The following is a 19,055-nucleotide window of genomic DNA, read 5'->3' as shown; positions in this document are numbered from 1 at the left end:
TTTTAATTTTGCAATTGCTTATGACAAAGATAAGGCAAGAGTTTAACGAAAGCCATAATCGGACAATCATTTATAATCATCCAGTTTCGCACAGCTAGCTGATTAAATCACGCTACGACAGCTTGCAAAGTCACGTCCATATTACATACATCAGACAAATTTTCGGCTTCAGCTGAAATTGCGTGCACCGGTTAACGACCATCAAAATTCAATGAAACCGATACCAAAACCACTACGAAACAGCGCATGAACTCCATCCAAAAATCCTCGGTCCACCATTGTCACGTTTCATAAACTGACGATTCACTCGTTTCAAAATTACTGAGCCGCGCACACGCGAGAACTGCACGATAACCAAAAATCCTCCTTGTCGTGGCACGAATCGTTCCGCGACGTTCGTTACAAGCGTTTACGAGCGTTGCTCTTCGAAGCTGGCAGCGATCGTCTGACAAACGACACGATGGTCACCGCAAAAATATAAATGTCGTTGCAGCAGCGAAGGGTGAAATGGGCGCAGCGGAGGGAGTGAAATCACGTGTATCTCTTTTTCGAGCAACCGCCTTGCAGCTTAATGCACTGCAGCAAAACGCACTTTACGCGCGCCAGAAAAATGAGGGAACAGGCCGTGCGTATCGCGCCATCATGGTGGTCAGATGCTTCGTAAACAATGTGTTCAGCACGCGCTACCCCTCGTCCAACGGGTTACAAACTGGATACGACCATTTCGCGGCAATAATTCATCGCCGGTGAACATTTATGTGCGCCGGTGCACGTCCCCTCTATGACTTTTTTCGCGTCGCATGTACGAGAGCCAGTCCGTGCTTTACACGCTTTGAAAAATGTTTTATCGCGCCGATCTTTCTCGCACTCTCGATTTCCCTCGCTATCAATGAGAAACGATCTTCCTGCTTTTTTCTCCTTTTCTATGTTACTGTCTTTTTTTTTTTGCTTTGAGTTCTTCTCGTTATTTTTGAAGAGGAGAAGTTGGCGTCGCTTTTTGGATTGTTTGAGATTTCTATCTGAAAGTTGAAAAGGATAATTTGGACGGTTACCTTCTTTAGTGATTGCCAATAAAATCGGTTGAGATCGATAATGTAGTAGATAGAATTTTCCATTTTTAAATATAATTAATTAATTATAATACTTGCTACCTGTAGCAAAAGCAAATCACTGCAATTTCGCTAAATCCCGAACACCATCTTCTGCGGCATTGATTCAATCGAAATTTTAGACCGCTATAATCCATCTCTATGCGTCCCTTCATCCTTCTAACTCTCTGAACCTACACGCTAAAGTACTGCACTGTGTTCAGTGGCTCACGAAAAGTTCTACGCGTATGTTATCATAATATACGTAAACTCCAGGTTAAAAACTTGTACTTTATAAAAGAACTTGATAAAGGATATCGATCTGTGTCAATACGTTCACTGGTATAGTATACTCGTAAAATGTCTCTACAAATGTTCGGAACTTTCGTGAGCTGTTATACATGGAACAACGCTGAACGACATTGAATAGAGATACACGTTGCTCGAATTAACGCCGGAAGCGAGTTCGAGGCGGCTCAGAAGAGCGGAAAAAAGATTCCTCGGCGGAAAATCGCGCGTTACGTCCTAGCGAAGGGGTGTGCGCATTGTTAGGCTGTGTCGTTCGGCCGGCAGTCGTTAAAGCGAATATTACGGTAATACGGAGAAATTGTGGCCAGCCGAACGAACGAAGAGAAACCAGCGAAAGGGACGACTAGGTGGTGGCATTTGTTCGCCGCGAGCTAGACCGTGAATTTTCCAGGGACGAGCGATTGCCTGGCGTCGAATACACAAAGCGAGATCGTGCAACAACGGCTCCACCATCTCTGTTTCTCTTCTGGTTTCTCTTCTGTATCTGTACAGTCCTGTGCTCTTTCTTTCTCACCAGACACGTTTCGTTCGTTCGTTGTGGGGTAGGAACGCCGGAACAAAGCAGATTGCTCTCCGGCCGGCGTTAAGTTTCCTCGCGGCGGCGACGGTGGCGGCTTAATGACTTATCAGACGGGAAAATAGCGTGAAAGTGGATTATTCAAATTCTTCGCCTCGCGTATTATTATGCATGGAAAATTATCAGCGGCGGCCTCCACCGGGAGGCGAGTTTGATTACGACCTGAACGAGCTTTCTCCCCGAGACCCGCGCCAACTTCTTTCGGTAGCTTTGTTTGTTGCGCAGGTGGATCCGTTGATTTCAAGCGTGTTCCGTGTGTTGAATTGTTTTTCTCGCAGATCGACGCTTATTTATATCTGACTATTGATTGGTTTGTACGTTTATGCTTCGATTTAATTATCAGTCGAATAGTTGCCTGTGACAACGTGGGATGGGAAATTTTGGTATTTGCACGTGTATCTGCTAGTGATAGAATTTGGATAATTAAAAGTGAGATGTGTTCAGATGAGAATGAAGATGAGAGTTTGTTGCAAAATGAGAGTATATTATTTTACTAATATCTTTCTTCCGCTTAAATCCTCTTAATTTAATGACGAGAATGTTATCAGTCATCTGAAGTTTCCAACTTCTCCAAATTCTCGAAAATCCTATTCTAAAATGAACGATCATTAAAGAATCAGGCGAATCACGCAACGCGAGCCACTCCTAATCGATTATGCCCGAGCATCACGAACTCTGTCACGTCTCGATAAATGGCCGTAGATTCCTCGCGTTCCGGCGGAACTTACGACGAAGCCTTCAAGTATGAAATCCACGCACGACATGGGCGTGTTTCGAGTCGTCTCGATAATTCACGAAATCGATTGCACGGAGGACGAAACAGGGAACCGGGTCTTTTACGATTCTGCTCCGTATTTGCGTTATAGTCGAGGAAATCTGCGTCCTGTGCTATAGTGCGATCTCATTGCATCGATACACCGAAGGTGCACCGGAAACGGCTACATAGAGATGCTCTCAGTCTGCGTATCCGCATTGTTATGGCCACGTTTCCGGTCGTTTGTCCTACGAGGAGACATTCTGAAATCTCCTCGTCAGTTGTGCATTGCGTTTCCCTATTCGGCTTCGGTACGCCTTCCTCGAAGATCGTAAAGCGGTCTTATCGCGCTGACAACGCGAGATGCATCGGACGTATCGAGGAAAGGAAGATCCTTAACGGTCGGAAAAATCGGCGATATGAGCCGATGTTAAGTTGCGTGAAGTCTAAGAATACTGATACGTTAAGAGCCAAATCTCCGAATATTGATTGATCAAAGAAGTTGAAATATTTCATGCGCCAAATACTGCGTACGATACAAATCAAAAGAACTTCGTAAAATTACCAAATCGAAGCCATAAAATACATAACAGAACAATCGTGGATAAGGCTATAACGATAAAAGCTTGACTACCAGAAACTCTTAACAGCGATCGCGATAAAATCGCGGTGGCAAGGACGTGAACGCAGACTCATTGCCATTGTGGAGAGCGGCAGGTGCCATTCGCCGAATGGCAGCGTTATCGCGCATTCTCCGGTTCCAGGTTATGTCAGGGTTACGCACAGCCTATTCAGAAGTGGCCGTGCACCGTGTTCAAAGAGCCATTACGAAAATGACCATTAAAATAAATTACTCTCATCGCGGGCAACGTAACGCCGGGTAACGCTCGCCAATACCTTGGAATACGTGGCGCGGAAATAGTTCGCAGCGTACGAATCAATTTACGCAAATAATGGCACCGGGAACAGGGCGCGGAGCCGCCGGGCGAAATTTTCACCGCTAGAAACAGTGGACCATCGAACCGAACGCCTTTGTGCACAGGAAAATGTTCATCCTCCGTTGGATTTTGGTCACATGCCACGATAGCAACTGAAATTTCGTGATGAATACGAGTTCTAGAAATCGTCCATCCCGTTACAGTTATTTCGGGCTGCAGGTGGCCGAAGCCATATTTCAAGGAATTTCGAATGGATTATTGAGCAGTCAGATTTGAAATGAATGGCGGTGGCGAAGTTATTACTGGAAATCTTTTTCTGGTGTTTGGTCATTCCATCGCTTGTCCGAAGTATAAAGGTCTTTTCGGACGTAGAATGAATTATAAATGTTTTTAGCTGTAACCCGTTTTGCGCGTTCGTAAAATAATGCCGCGTGTTCGTGGTTACGAAAATTCATTACGTTTTTCGAAGTCTTGAAAATCTATCGCGGCGGAGAACGAAGTTAACGCTGAATTAATTATGAAGAAAATGAGATTGTACTTTTAAATGTTAAAATATATAAATTAGAATTTTTTAAGTCTTCATTTTTATACCCCACTGTGTGATTCTCAGTACGCTGTTTTTAATCACGGTATAGTTTTATAAATAGCGTAATATCAATTTTGGAAGCTATATAAAACTAAAGTAGATACCGACTGAATTGGCCATTTTCCTTCTGTTTCATTCTTGTTATAGGAAAAAGAGGATAGCAGGGATGTGTAGATTAGGTAAGAAAACCGGAGGGGACCCGACATGTAGAAAGACAAAGGCAATATAAAAGGACAGATACAGAATGATATCTCTTAGAAAGATGAGGAGATAAAATAAAGAGGGTATACCTTTGCGAGAAGAAGGGCAAAGGTTACATTAGAAAATAAATATAATATCCGTATCTTTCTTCTACCAAAAGTCACTTAGAATTAATCGAATCGAACGATGAAAATGATAAATTTCTTTTGAAATATTGTTATTTCATATAAAATCCATTACTTGTATCTACACCAAAAGGATAATTTCTACTTATGGATAAACAGAGAGAGAGGGAGAGATAAAGAAAGGGAAAAGAATATGGACGTTTGTAGAGGTATTTTTCTTCTTCCTGCTATTTCCTCGTCGACCCCTTTATTTTAACGCTCGATATTACCGTTTTTAGAGGAGCGAACCGTGGCCAGAGCGTTTGACGGCGAATCGAGTGGCGGTACATCGAAATCCTTTTTCGACGCGATTCAGCAAATATTGACGCTCGCAAATTGAAATTTGCATGGACGGCGAAATTGGCAAAATATTTCTGCTCGTAAAAGAACGTTCGGCGACGCGCTGCGTGGCCCGTATAGCGAGAAATGGAAACCCAGCTATGTCGAGAAGCGACGACGTCAACGGTGTTTGCCTCTAGGGAATATCACTCGTTGTCTGACGTAAAACTGAACCCTTAAATTTAATATCACGCATCCGATCGCCCCGAAAACATCTTTGCCCGCCCTCTTTCTTCGATCGAGTTACTGTCCAAAAAGAAAATTTCACTCGTTTGTATCGTACTGGATTAAGCTCGTTTCTAATGTTCGATTGTTTATTGAATTGTAATTTTTGTTATATGAATAACTTCAGCACTGTCGATACCAAGATACTTGTAACGAAGCTGTCTACTATCAGCGTTAAATCGATATAATTAACGTAATTCACTTCTGTAATCAATTTTCACAAATTATTCCACATTCACGAAGTGTACATTTATCGGAAAGAAAATTTGAACATTCTCATCGTCCAATTGTTTCTTAACAACATCACGATAGACGCCTATCAACTACGTAGAGCGAGTCTTTTTTTATCAACAAACATTGAAACAATCAATTTATAAGATATATTTATTACAATTTAATGGAAACTAACCTATCAAGGTTTCGTAATTTAGATCGATATAAAAATTAACGAATCATTGAAATTTCGTAAAAAGCAACGAAACCTTTGATTTCAAACAGCAGTTCACAATTACACCAATTCCTCTTAAATCTACTTCTTCGCGAACATTAAATTGATCATCCCACTGTAAGATATCAACTTTAATTCGTCTAAAAATGTCTCTAGTCTCCGAAAAATCTGATTCTCAACACTATCTGGTAATATTTTCAGGGTCCGGTCGGGGAAGTGGGCGGCGTCAGGCTGCCGTTGCAGTCATTACATGGGTACGGATCTGTGTTCATGTACTCGGCGTCGACGAGTCCCGGGGGTGGAAGTGGTCAGGGTGGCGGAGGCGGAGGCGAAGTAACCCTCCGCCTCCGCGAACCCGAGGACATTCCCGAAGAAGTTCTTGCACGCCTTGAGGACACAGCCACCCTCTCCATCTCCCTTCAAGGCGACGCAGTGCTGAGGCTGGGGGCAGCTGGCACGGGTAAGTCCCATTTTTATCTCTTTCTGGTCACCTGTTCTTTCGCTGTGTTAAATAAATAGCAGTAAATATTTTAGCAGGATAAAGCTTCATCGTGATTTTCGAGAAATCAATTCGTTCAATTTGTCGTATCTGTTGTTATTGGAGCAGATTTGATGTAGACCACTGCTCAAAAGTTTTATATTCATTTGAATACTAGATAAAGTGAGGTCATAATTAAGAGACGTAGAAAAGCAAAGTTCATGTGATTTATACCAAATATAGGTAGGTTGGTAGCGAGAGTGTTAAGACATTCGAGTGAAGATGCAGATGTGCATATTCATCGTTATAAACTTGTTTTATTTGGGCAGTGAGAACTGATGAAATAAAAAATCATTGTAAATGTTAACGAGGATGGAAATTCTGTATTGAGACTAGTGATAGCTTGAATAACTGATAAATTCGTTTCTTTAATTAACAAAGCTGAACACAAAATTATTAGTCATTAGTTTATAAGAATATGAAGAACGTGGAAAAGACGTTTGAATGGGTTTAAATTAGAGTGTTTTAATTCGGTCAGACTAAGTTTAATGAGGTCGAAATATGTTTAAAATAAGATTTATTTCGTAAAGATACACTTTTATTATGCACGTATAAATCCATGTAGAAACATTATTACGTAATATTATCAATTCAAAATGTGTATTCCGTATGGAAATTCAATTCCCCTCCGAATTTGCATATAAAACCGATATTTTTTTTAACTTTATAATATCACCCTAAGAAACTGCGACTGATAGAATTTTAACACGAAACGAGATTAGAAATATAAAATGGCTGTAGAAACTATGGTATTCTTCGATAAAAGCATAATCGGAATGTCGAACTATAATCGAATGAACGTTTTTCATTCGGCTGGACGATTAATCGAGGTCAAATTAAAAAGTGTTACGGTGGTCAAAGTCGAGGGACGAGCGGCTGGACGATAAATAATTGGCTTATACGGTGCATAAATTCCGGCGGGGTCGCAGCCTTCGTGAAACTTACTCCAGAATTTATTATAATGGGAATCGCCCCCTCGTATTTTTGGGATCGCAATTAATTTCCTCGTTTCCGAAGCGCGCGCGTATGCGGCCTCGGGCAGATTAGCCAGCGCGTTTGCACGCGTGTGCGCAGCCTAATGCAGAATTATTTTACTGAAATACGCCGATCCCTGGCACGCATTATCGCCGATACTACTTTTGTGCGATGCATTTTTCGTTGATAAGCTGGCCATTCGTTTCGTTTTATCGGCGCTCGATGCCGCCGCTAGCCTGTCGTGAAATTTGTGAGCTCGATTAGTTGGTGAACGATCGTGCTGCTTGCTCGTATAAGTACACTTTATCACGTATTAAATATTCAGTTGTAAAATGTTATCCTACGAGGAAATCTTAATTTTACTTCAAATAGGTAGCGAGGGATGCGATAGTTGGATTAAAACAGGTTATTTATTGGTCGTTGTAACTGATTCCGAAGTAAATGAGAGGTTGAAGCGTGTTTCAGTTATACGTGTGACGTTTATACATAGGTTTAATTGCTTATATTATAATTAAGGGTGAAAATAGCGAAAAGATTAATTTTATAGAATCTTCAAGAAGAAAGTTATGTTTTTCGTAGATTTATATATAGATCGATATGTCGATAAATTGTTAACATCGAGCTGAAAGCTCGCAAAACACGTGATCCACCAAACAATAAATAAACCAAAAATAAACCAATTTCCTCGATGGAAATCTCCATTAAAACGGATTACACTTGCGAACATCTGAAAATGTAGCAAGAAACATCTTTGTAGAATCAGCGAAGCTATTTCATGAAACCGGAGCCGTTCGCTCTAAAAATACACGAGAACACAGTGACGGCTCTAGAAATCTAAATGAACGTCGTACTCGACGTTTCCCCTTGCCGCAATCGTCGGAATCGATTGCATTAACGATTAACCTCGAAGGAGATGGAGGCGTAACCTCGATCGAGTCTGCTTTCTCGAAAGACGGAACTTCCAGATTGCTTCAGTTTCGCGTATTTCCATTGAAACTAAACGTCTAGCTTTGTTGGCCCAATGGAAACGGTCGCAGCGCGCAGCTTGATCTCGATAAATCGCTTTAAGCATCGCCATTGCAGCCGAGACGGAAGATCGCGTTTCGAAAACATCAGCTGGAAAATAAAAGTTTTCTTATTGCGAACACGGCGTTCAATCTGTTTATTTGAAGAAACTTTTCGATTGAGATGGTCTTTCAAATGGCCAACTGTTCGATATTTCTCGCATGTTCGTTCCAGCATTTTAAGTCTTCTACTTCTTCGTCATTCTGTTTAACTTGCTTTTCAATATACATACAAATGTAATAGCTTTACATTGACAGCTACGTTGCAGCGGATCGTATCATCGAAATAAGTATTATGTATTGTATTTATCGATCACTATGATAGAATGTGAATATTGACGTTCTTGAAAATGAGATTTTAGCCAAAGAATTTCGTTTTTTATTTTGAATTTATTCTCTCTATTCAGCTCTATTCAGCTGTGTTTGTAGAGTGAAATTATAGAAATGAAGTTATAGTAGTCTCAGTTATCTTCACCACAAAGATTAAATATCTGAATGTAGCAAATCTTCTAACACGAAGCCAGAAGAGAAACTCAAACGCATAAATCGCTGAATTATGTAGGAAATTTTGCTTCATGCTCGAACCTAACTAATCTTTGTCTCGAACATTCAAAACTTAACGATGCAAGAGCAAAACAACACGAACAAAAATTCACGCGGATTTCGAATTCTCGCAGTTAACTCGAATAACCTCCATTCATATTTCTCTAAACAGCTCTTAAAGCCATCTGGTTGTATCCACCTCGAAGGTCTCATTAAAAGCAGACATTCGTTTCCCGTATTTTTCTGGGGGAAACAGCAGACAAAAGCGGAGAATCCCGGGGCTTTCGCTCTGGCCGAGAGCAACAGAGGAACCACATCGGTAGAGAGCCAGTAGAAACGGATTAAAACTTTTATCAGGGCTTTCAAAGGCAGCTGGTCCACGGGACAGAGGGTGCCCCGTGGCTCTGACGAAAAGAGGATTCGTGGAACGATCGAACGCTAACTTCCGGACGATTTGTCTGAGCCTCCCACGGTGGTGGCGGCTGCCTCTCGCGTATGCCGCGATAAATCCCGGATTTTCATAAGTTTCCTCTCTCCCTATGGTCCTTATTCGGTCGCGAGAAGGTCGAGCCATCGAAAGCTTTTTCGCCTGTCTCGTGGGCCACGAGTTTTCCCCCCTTCTCTTTCTTCTGCCTCGTATTCTAAGCGTTTCAGCCACGACGCAACGATCGAATCAAGATATATGTTCACCGTTTCTCTTTTTTTTCCCTTTCTTTCCTTTTCTCGACAAGACGTAGCCGAGAAAAGAAATAGCGAGAGAAAGAAGGAGATTTATCGAAGTTGCGGCTTGTTATCGAGGCTTTACGTCGCTCGAGAGCCGCGATAAAGGTGCTAGCAATTGATTAAGAGGGTCGTTTGCGCCGAGGAAATGCTACTTCAAACGCGACCCCCGCCCGATCTTAGCCGCTTTTCAGGCCTCTTCTGTGCCACACCACTCGGATTCTTTTGTTCCACCTCGTTTCGCGTCAAAACTTTCGCGGTAATCCGACAACCTCGCCGGGAATTCGGAGATTTTACGCCGGTAATCTGGTACGTTTTACCTCGTTGTTCTCCTGGATTCAAAACTGATTTTACTTGTGTGCACGCGCAGCGGTAACAAAATGTAGGTTGGAATTTGAGGACTTGCAGCTCTGGGTGATTATGAGGTAGTAAATTGTCACGCACATGTAGAATATGTTTCGAATTTATTAGTTGTAATTTATTAGGTGCCTTTTAGAAATTGAAACTTTATGCACGGCTGTAATATAAATTTAATAAAATTACCTAAGGAACTAAAATTCGAAACCTTATAAAGAAATGTTAATAAGGATCAAACAAATTTGTACTTTTTTAACAAATATATAATTAATCGCATTGTAATATTTTAAATTGAATTAAAAATTTCGTCGAACAGCATTTTTTTATTAATAAAACATGTGAAATGTTTGGTTTTTGTCAAGTTTCAATTTGCAAAAGTCAACCTTCTCCGATAAAAGCAACAGCGCAGTGGTATTAACCAGACTTAGACAGACGCCAGGCGACGGTAAACGATGCTTGTTTATGGCCAGCCAACACGACGTAAAAGAAGAACCAGAAACAAAGTTGCAGTAAGAAAACTACCGTTTTGCTAAAATCAACATTGCCGCGCGTTTCCTCCTCTAAACTGGAAATTCGAAACAAGACAAGCAATTTTATGGACATTAGCTTGGAAAAAGTGACACCTGCAAACCATACGTTGTGGTGTAGGTTTACGAGAAAAATCTCAATCAAATTTTCGACGCGTGTCTAGAAATCAATAATCGTTCGATTACCAACAAGAATAATCGTACGTTTCTATAAATCTATCGGAAGGAGAACGAAAACGTAGCTATATATACGAATGTGTTGCGGTTGCGTCGATTACATTTCCCAAAATTAATTTCATTACGGTGGGACAACAAGGTAAATGCTCAAATATATTACAATCAAGCCCCTACAGGCTGTAATTACCTGAATTCATTGGTCGTGTATTATTTTAAACATTTATAACAAACTGGAAAATAATTGATGGATATTCTGTAACGATTATTATACATCAGTTTGATCGAACGGTGTTATTCGGTGTGCGATCATGATTTCATGATTATCAATCTGTAATAATTTCCTGATACATCCACGTTGGTGAAGAGATATTTTTCCAAGCAAAAATGTTTTCTAATCTTGGTATTTCTTTTTACGAGTTTCCACAGTTTCTATAGCTGCGTTCTTCCTCGAAAATGAAACCTCCAATGAAATTTTATTATTCTCGATATTCCTATCATTTTCAAACGTCCAACTTTCTTACAATCTTCTTGATTACGATCGTACCACGATGCATTTGTATGAAAGTGGATGAAACCATGATCTTGAAGAATTTTATTCTCGCCAACTAATCCATCTCTCTCGAACCCAAAATTAAACTCCTCTAAAAAAAAACCATTCTACAAATTCTCGAAATAAACATACCATGCTCCCAACGATCATCTCCAACAACCAGCAAACGCAAAAATCTACGAATCTTACGAGTAGAGCTTCGAAGCTCGTGTAACGTTTCTGCGCGGCCATAAACCGCGTAGGAATGGAAACAGGCGAAATAAAGGAATACTCTTGGTGGAATACTCGTCGCGCGTGGCAATAAGTCTGAAATATGCCAGCGTTTTATTCTCGCCGCGCGAATACCTACGACAAAGAGCGGGTCGCGGCCGAGAAAAAGATCGGTGCGCCGCGACCTGTGAAACTGTAGGGTGGACGGGGGTGCGGGCGTGGATTTCGCGTCGAGGAAAAAATGTCTGCGGTACGCGCGGTTTACATGGCGAACACGAGATGTGGGCAGGGAGGGAACGTGGACGCAAACAATTCCCGTGGAGCATGCGCCGCGTAAATACGAGCGTGAGACTGTGCAAGAGGGTAGCGAGACGCGACGGGGATGGGTTGCATGCACGTATGCGAAGGAACACCGTGTCGGTGGAGAAAAATGGTAGGTAGGGGGTTGTGTACATGCGAGACTCGGCCGGAAAAGTTTGCGGGCAGAGCAATTCTCGTTATAACTTCGGCTCTGCGGAAACTTAAACTGCTGCCGGCCGAACACGCGGAACTTTCCGCCGTTTTCCTGCTCGGGACAATCGTCCCGCTTCTGCTGCTTGTCCTTTCGGTTGGATAGCACGCAGGCGAGAGAACGATCCCTCTACGCTCGTCTTTTTCTCTTGGCTTCCTTCCCGTTTTCTCGTTTTCCCTTCGTACGGCTCGAACTGGTCTTTCCATACGTTGTCGCGGAACTCTGCTTTAGAGAGGTACAAGGAAAGACGTAGTACGAGCTTGTGAATTATTCTGTTGATTTTCAATCGTGAACGTTTCGTATTTAAAATTATGAGAAATTTATATGTACTTGCGATTATCACGTATCATTTTCACTTCGCAACGATAAAACGTAAGCTTATCCAAACCTAATATAATATTAATCTGATTATTTTTAAACATCTGTGCGTATAACCTTGTAATTTAAGATCCACTGATGGCAGATGCTTTATTACAATTTGTAATAATTTCTTTAAATGCAAGAAACTACACGCTTTTCCTGAAACTAATTAAAAACACTTATACTCTATAAGAAAGATCACACACAAATACAAAAGATCCTTCTAACCTACGTCACCCGTTCATTCTCTATTTCCTATCATTGTAAGAAGAAGATCTTCCCACTCTGCTTTTCCTCCGCCAAACCACACCCCCAATAAAACTTTTAAAAGATTTCTGTCTTTCTACAAGGAAAAAAAAAAGAACTGGATAAAGTTTCTAAATCGATACACTCCCTCGCAAAGAAACCGCGTGGTTGATAAAACAACCGAATACATAGAACGCAGCGGCTATAGAGACGGTATTAAAAGACCTAGAACTCGATCGTCGTTATTCCCAGCCGGCTTATCTGAAATTTCGAACCCGGTCCCGCTATCGTATCTCTCGTTCTCCCTTATCTCCGGTCATTAATAGGTCGGCCGCTGGGAACCGCGCGCTTTTTCTTCGAACTGCAATCACCGATCGAATCTTAATCCCGTATACGGTTGGTGTACGCGTGTGCTGTGTGTGTCTATGTGTGTGTGTGAGTTTGTATGAATCCCAGCACTGTTTCTAGAGACGCTTTGGGAGGACAGGTTCCGTTATCCCGGCATCACGTATTTAAGAGGGAGCCGAGGGATACACAGCTTCGCGCACGAAACGAAATTTCATGACCTGTGTTCGTGTAGATCGCACGTGTTCCTTGGTTATCGAGGGTAGCAAACCAACGAACGAGTCCGGAGAAGATTTAACTGTGAACCCGCGCGAGAAAACACGCCCTTCGCCTCGTTAAAGCTATTCATTCAGCTGTCGCCTGATCTTGTCGCCATTGATTCCAAATAAATTCTCGAAAGCGTCGCCCCGAACCTTTCGTTACATGTTTTTGTAACGTGTTGTGTATGACTTGGACAGGGCTTTCTGCTTTCTTTCACGTTTATCCTGGATCACGTTCGTCCTGGGCGTTACATTTTCTGTTGCTGTCGGAGTAGATGTTTGTTCGATGGAGCTTGAGTTCGGTTTCTTTGAGCCGGACGAAGAATTTTGATATTGTAAAATTATGGTTGAATGTAGAGCTTGATTGTAAGGAATTGATGCTTCTTTGTTTCTTGAATGGAGGCTTGGATGTACTGTTTTTGATACCGTAGAAGAGTAATTCAACGGATAGACCAATTGCAATAATTTGAAGATTCCTTGTTTCTTGGATCTCATTACGATCATTAAATAGAAGGCCTATATTCTAATTTTCAATTTGAATTTTTCTTTACTCTAACTGTTTGAAGTTTAGCTGATCGTATATCGTTTTAAGGAAAGTAAGCGCGAAAAATGTAGTTTCTATAAATAAAAGTATTTCCGTACGAAAGAATAGACAGACAAATAAGAATTTTATTCAAATAATTACACGGATTGTAATAACAAATGTTATAATTGTTCGTAACTGTTGGCCGGTGCTCTCGATATTTGGTAGTTCGGAAGTTTATAATCTGTGTAATGGAGCGATGAAAGCTTGAGCTTGTTTAATACCACCGATTTCCTGATTCTGCCATTCAACTGTACATTTTAGCATTCATTGCGAGTAATTCTATTAGGGCGCTTAGGCGTGCTATAAAATAGAGTTGTAATTAAATCATCGAACCGTGTCGTGGGTTGTTGAAAATTTGCCAGAATCGATGCCAAAACGCGAAGAATGACAAAACAACGAAATCGGTAAGCAACGAAAAAGAACATTTGATATTTCTCTCTAAAAATAAAGTTTAACTTTGTCATCGCCCATCCGTTAAAAATATGTAATTAATTGATTGTTAGCTTTTTCTCTGACATAAATCTTTGATTATATAAACATTTCTTAAAAGGAATATGATTATTTTAGCAACCTTCCATACACGTCAACACGATCACAAACACGCACATTTATATCTTTACAATAGTAAAAGGACTCCAGCAGCCACTCTTTATCTCGAATATCTGTTTATACGACAAATTACGAAATCTGTCGACTATAAACGTTTACTGGCAAACAATGCGCCGCACTTCTGTTTCTAATTCCACGCGGCTCGAAAAGACACCGCGTTTTGTCGTGCTCGTTCAAGATTTATCGCACGATAAATCGCACCACGCCGCTAATGATTTTGCATGATATTACAGTTCCATAGAATGCCTATTGTCCAGCTATTGTTGTAATGCGTGAACAGTCGCGAACAGCTGGCGCGTGGTCGTCGCAAGTTTGCGTTTAGAAAGCTACTTCTTTTTATGACAAATTAAATTCAGATAAACATTTCTGAATCATCGTGTGTTATTAAACTGTGGATTTTTATGCGATTTATGAGAAATTTGAAAGTGTAAAGATAGAAAGAAAATTGCACAAAATGCACATAATATGTATTTTAAACGATACTTATTTCAAAAATACGTACATACTATCGACTCGTCGTCATTTCTCGAAACTAACTAGAATATTATTTTTTTCTATTTATCACCTCATAAATACGTATAAATCGCCGAGAGCAGAAAAATCTCTCACTTGTATCCTCGTTGAACCGATCAATTTTACCCAAGAAGAATTATACACTGTCAGTTTTTAAGTCTTAAACAAATAGATATGTCAACTGGACGATAAGCCTGTGCCTATTCCAATGACGTCAATCCGATGTTAGAAGTAACAGCATTCTTCAGTTAGTTGACGTAAAGGTACGCCCACTGACTCGATTTAAATGCGTCGTCTCGACGCATTTCTTCACACGATCTCAGTCTGTAAAATCGCGCGAAAAAATAACCACTTGAACGCGAGCCCTCGCGTGAGTCACTTGTGAATCCGATAGAAGTCGATATATTCAATAAACTGTTAACGAGCGTGCGGATTGTTTATCTCTCGAATTTACTCGCGATGAACGGGAAAATCTTAATTTTAATGTTCTCGATGAAATTGACACGACAAGGATCGATAATCTCCAAGAGTTATTGTTGAATGTACGAAAAAGAAATGGTTTGTTTCACTCGCGAGTTTTCATACGTGTGTAAGCATTTAGACGCGATTGAGAATAAACAGGCTATGGAACAAGGATAGGAAATCGTCATTTGCGAATGAATTAATAGCTTTTAAACGATAAAACGTGATTTTCATGTCCCACTGGCCTGATTTCAATGAAATATGATTCTGTCCTGATATTGACTCGATTAAGTACTCCGCTTTAAATTTAATTATCATGCTTGTAATATTCATTAAAAGTCTGTATTATCGTTTCGAAACTGTTTATTTCTGAAATATGGGACCTTATTATAATATGTCATTAATTAAGAACACGCCGTCAAAGTGTTATAATAGCGAGTTAATCACGAGATGATAAAACGATTTTACTTAAAATGTTCAAGCTCCCTTACGCCGTTCTTACTTATTAACTTCTAAGCTCTCTTCACTTAACAAACAACAACGAATATTTAATAGCAATATTTAGATCTTCCTTTTCCAAACAACTTGCACGATACTACAAAAGTATTAATCCTTTCATTTAACCAACCAATTCAAGCCGCCATATCAGAGAAAAGCACCATAAAGCTAGAAACGCGTATAACCTGCACAAAGTAGATTGAACCTGTAAAGAACAGACCACCGCATAGAAGCTGACGCGAAATTAGCTCGAAACCTTTCTCCAGGCGTTACGCCATAAATTAAAGTTTATACGCACGACTGACTCGTGTTTTTCTTCTCGTCTTCTCCGCCATCCTGTTAAGCGCCTATTTCGAACTGTTTCATGTCGCGCCCAGGTGAATTTTTTCTCTTTTTGTCTCGGCGAATTCCATCGGTCAGTCGGCAGATTAATCCAAAAATATTGAGCTGCGCGAAAAGTGTTTCTTTAGCCACGAAGTTTGCTCTGTTTTCTTCAATCTATGCGCAGTACAGACCGCGTGTCATGCCGTGTGTCCGTCACTCGATCGAAACAATCAAAACAGAGTCGCGGAGCAAGTTAGAGTTAGGTGAATGTAAACGCCTGAAAGTAAATGTGCGCGGGTTCGTGAATCATTGATTTTTTCATTGTTCCATGGAGCAACTTGGTCAGTTGTTATAACATCGGCGTTACCTCATTGGTTAGAAATTTCGATAACCAGACTTAAACATCTGTAAAGCAAATATTATATCGCTAGGTCGCGAATGTTTGTGCGAAGTTCATTTTTCATGAACGTAACTAAGAAAATAGAACGAACGGAAACGTTTATTCCAGCTATTAGATGTTCTAATAAATATTATACTTTCGATATTCTACATTTTCCATCTTATATTCTATTTCTTTAAATAAATTCCTATACATCTTTAATCTACTAACCACACAACGCTAGATTTCTACGTGTAATGTGTAAAGAACATATGACACCTTGCGTTCCATTTATTCTACATTTTTCAAAATTCTATTCACGTATAAACCTATTCGTGGTTTATAGATTTGAGTTGTTTGTTCGTGTTTCCTTTGGATAGTTGTTTGCTTGAAATGTTTTACGATGCAAGCGTTTGTACGTGAAAGAGTTGGGAACAGATTTTTAGAGTGGAAGCTTTGAATGGGTTCGAGTGGGTTGAATCGGTATAAAGTAGTGGTAGTTTGTAGCGATTGGTAGTCACAGAGTGACCGTACCTTTGCTCGTTTGTCTCCTTTTTCTGTTTGCCTCGCCCAGTCTAGCTGGTTTAAAACGCAGAGAACGTAAGTCTGTGAGTACACAACGTGTAAGCGCTCTCTCTTTCTCTCTGTCGGAAATATACGAGGTCAGCGTGTGTGTTGAGATTGTAAAATAAGGGGTCACATGTGACGTCATTTAAAATTACCCTGATAGCCTGCGGGGTTAAATTGATTTTACACGTAGAGTGCAATAACATCAAATTTCTCCCACAATTACTTCTAATATTCGCATACTGTTGTATTCTAGAACGAAATGAATTATTTCTTATCTAATATAAAATAAACTATTTTTAAATAGAACTTGCATTTCTTACAATGTTACAAGATAATTTTTCAAGACTGGGCATAAAATTTCCATTACATTACTCGTTCTATATGTTAGAAAGTTTTCGCAATATTACAAATTGGTCCATATCTAAATTATGGTAAATTAACATATACAAACATCGAAATTACCACGAAACTCGCCCTCGGACTTCATACGTCATTTCTGTCATATACTACGTTATAGTGTAACTACATAGTTTCCACTAGGCTTCCGATACTGATTTCCATATGTCACAAAATGTCAACACACTGGCGCACAATAGTATCCAAATCATTACGACATCGCTACAACTCTCCAGCCTATCTCGTTCACAATTTCGACACTAGCAACTACATCGTTGCTGTATTTCCCACGCAAACACACGCAAAAATATGTTAAACTTCTATAACCTACTAGCCACCTGACGAGAAAATAAGCTGTTTCATCGTCAAGTCTCACTCAAATCTTGTCATCCTAAATATTCATGCTACAAACTACAAGCCTCTCGCAAACGAATCATCCCCATTCGAAAAACCATTTCTCCCAATCACGTTGCAGATGTAAAACGTTGGACACATAAAGAAACGTCTTCCACCACACACTTTCGAAAAACCACTCGCTACCCACTCTCAAACTATTACAAACAACTTCGAACAACAGGCTACGCACATAGGGCAAAGACGCGCGAACGATTGAAGATAGGAAAGGGATGCAACGCCATTCCAACGTTCCGTATTTACCGTGCACGGTTGTATCCCTCGGGACCGGTTTCCAGACCGGTTATAACCCGGGGCGTGCTGGTGTAATCGGCAGCGAGCGGCGTAGGCGTGAGTCGACCGCGGCCGCACATGCCGGCCGCATGCCTACCGGCTAAAACAGATGAGCCGCGCGCGATACATATTTTCACCGGGTTTACCGCGATATTGCCGCGCCACGGAGGATACCTTCGTTCACCTTTGGGACGCCTGTACCTGTCCATACAGCCGCGATCGCAGGATCGACGCGATACTGGGGATAATGGGGAATTGCCCTCGATCGATCTCGAAGCGGGATCGGTTACGAGGTTGCGTTTCGTGCTGCTTATAACGTCGGTTAACGCGTTGTGCGTGTCTCTGTGTAATAGAACTGTGTCTTATTGCGACGGTGATGCGCTGGAATTTTCGTGAATATCGCGCTGGACAGATAGAATTATGTGATGTAGAATTGTAGAAAAATAATCGAACTATCGTTTTCCTTGTGTTTGAGAAGGAGAATCGGCGTTGATGAAAGTTTGTCGTGTACTTTAGTGTTAGGGTTTTTGTGTGCTTCATCGCGGTGTATTTTTAATTGCGGTCCATATTATGGTGCAACTTTTGTGGCAGTAAATATTGAAAATGTGACTTTTGAGATAGTGTATACGGTGTTTCGAAATTGTAAAATTATGTACCATAAAACTATAGAATAATAAATTAATTTTCCTATTCTTTGCTTCTGAGGAGATATCTTATATGATTCTTTTATCTCTCTCTCTCTCTCTCTCTTTACCTCAGTGATAATAATTTATTTAACTGTTATAATGTATCTTCTAGATTTTCTATAAGAAGAAAAATTTTCCTGTTGTAAAACAATTTTCTTCGCCATTTTGCTTAATGAATATAAAATATCCGCTAACTTTTCAACCATATTATCAAGCGACATCTTCAATTGAAATCTCTTATTATAGCCTTTGATGGTTGATAAAGTGCTGAAGAATCTTTGAAATTAGCAAATCAAAGGCTAGAAAGTATGAGGAGGCTGGCAGAGCCAGAAG

At 40.5% G+C, this 19,055-nt stretch overlaps 1 protein-coding gene across 8 annotated transcripts in view; it reads left to right on the top strand.

Annotated features, from left to right (window-relative positions):
- LOC122567626 overlaps positions 1 to 19,055 on the top strand; it is a 585,073-nt gene that overhangs the window by 331,566 nt on the left and 234,452 nt on the right. For all 8 annotated transcript variants that reach the window (XM_043726374.1, XM_043726375.1, XM_043726373.1 and 5 more), the window contains one exon: positions 5,831 to 6,089. In XM_043726374.1, coding sequence (XP_043582309.1) covers positions 5,831 to 6,089 — 259 coding nt within the window. The remainder of the gene's footprint in view (positions 1 to 5,830; positions 6,090 to 19,055) is intronic.

Source organism: Bombus pyrosoma, linkage group LG5, assembly GCF_014825855.1.
Source record: "Bombus pyrosoma isolate SC7728 linkage group LG5, ASM1482585v1, whole genome shotgun sequence".
NCBI classification, from domain to species: domain Eukaryota; kingdom Metazoa; phylum Arthropoda; class Insecta; order Hymenoptera; family Apidae; genus Bombus; species Bombus pyrosoma.
This window is presented reverse-complemented; position numbering and strand designations above follow the sequence as displayed.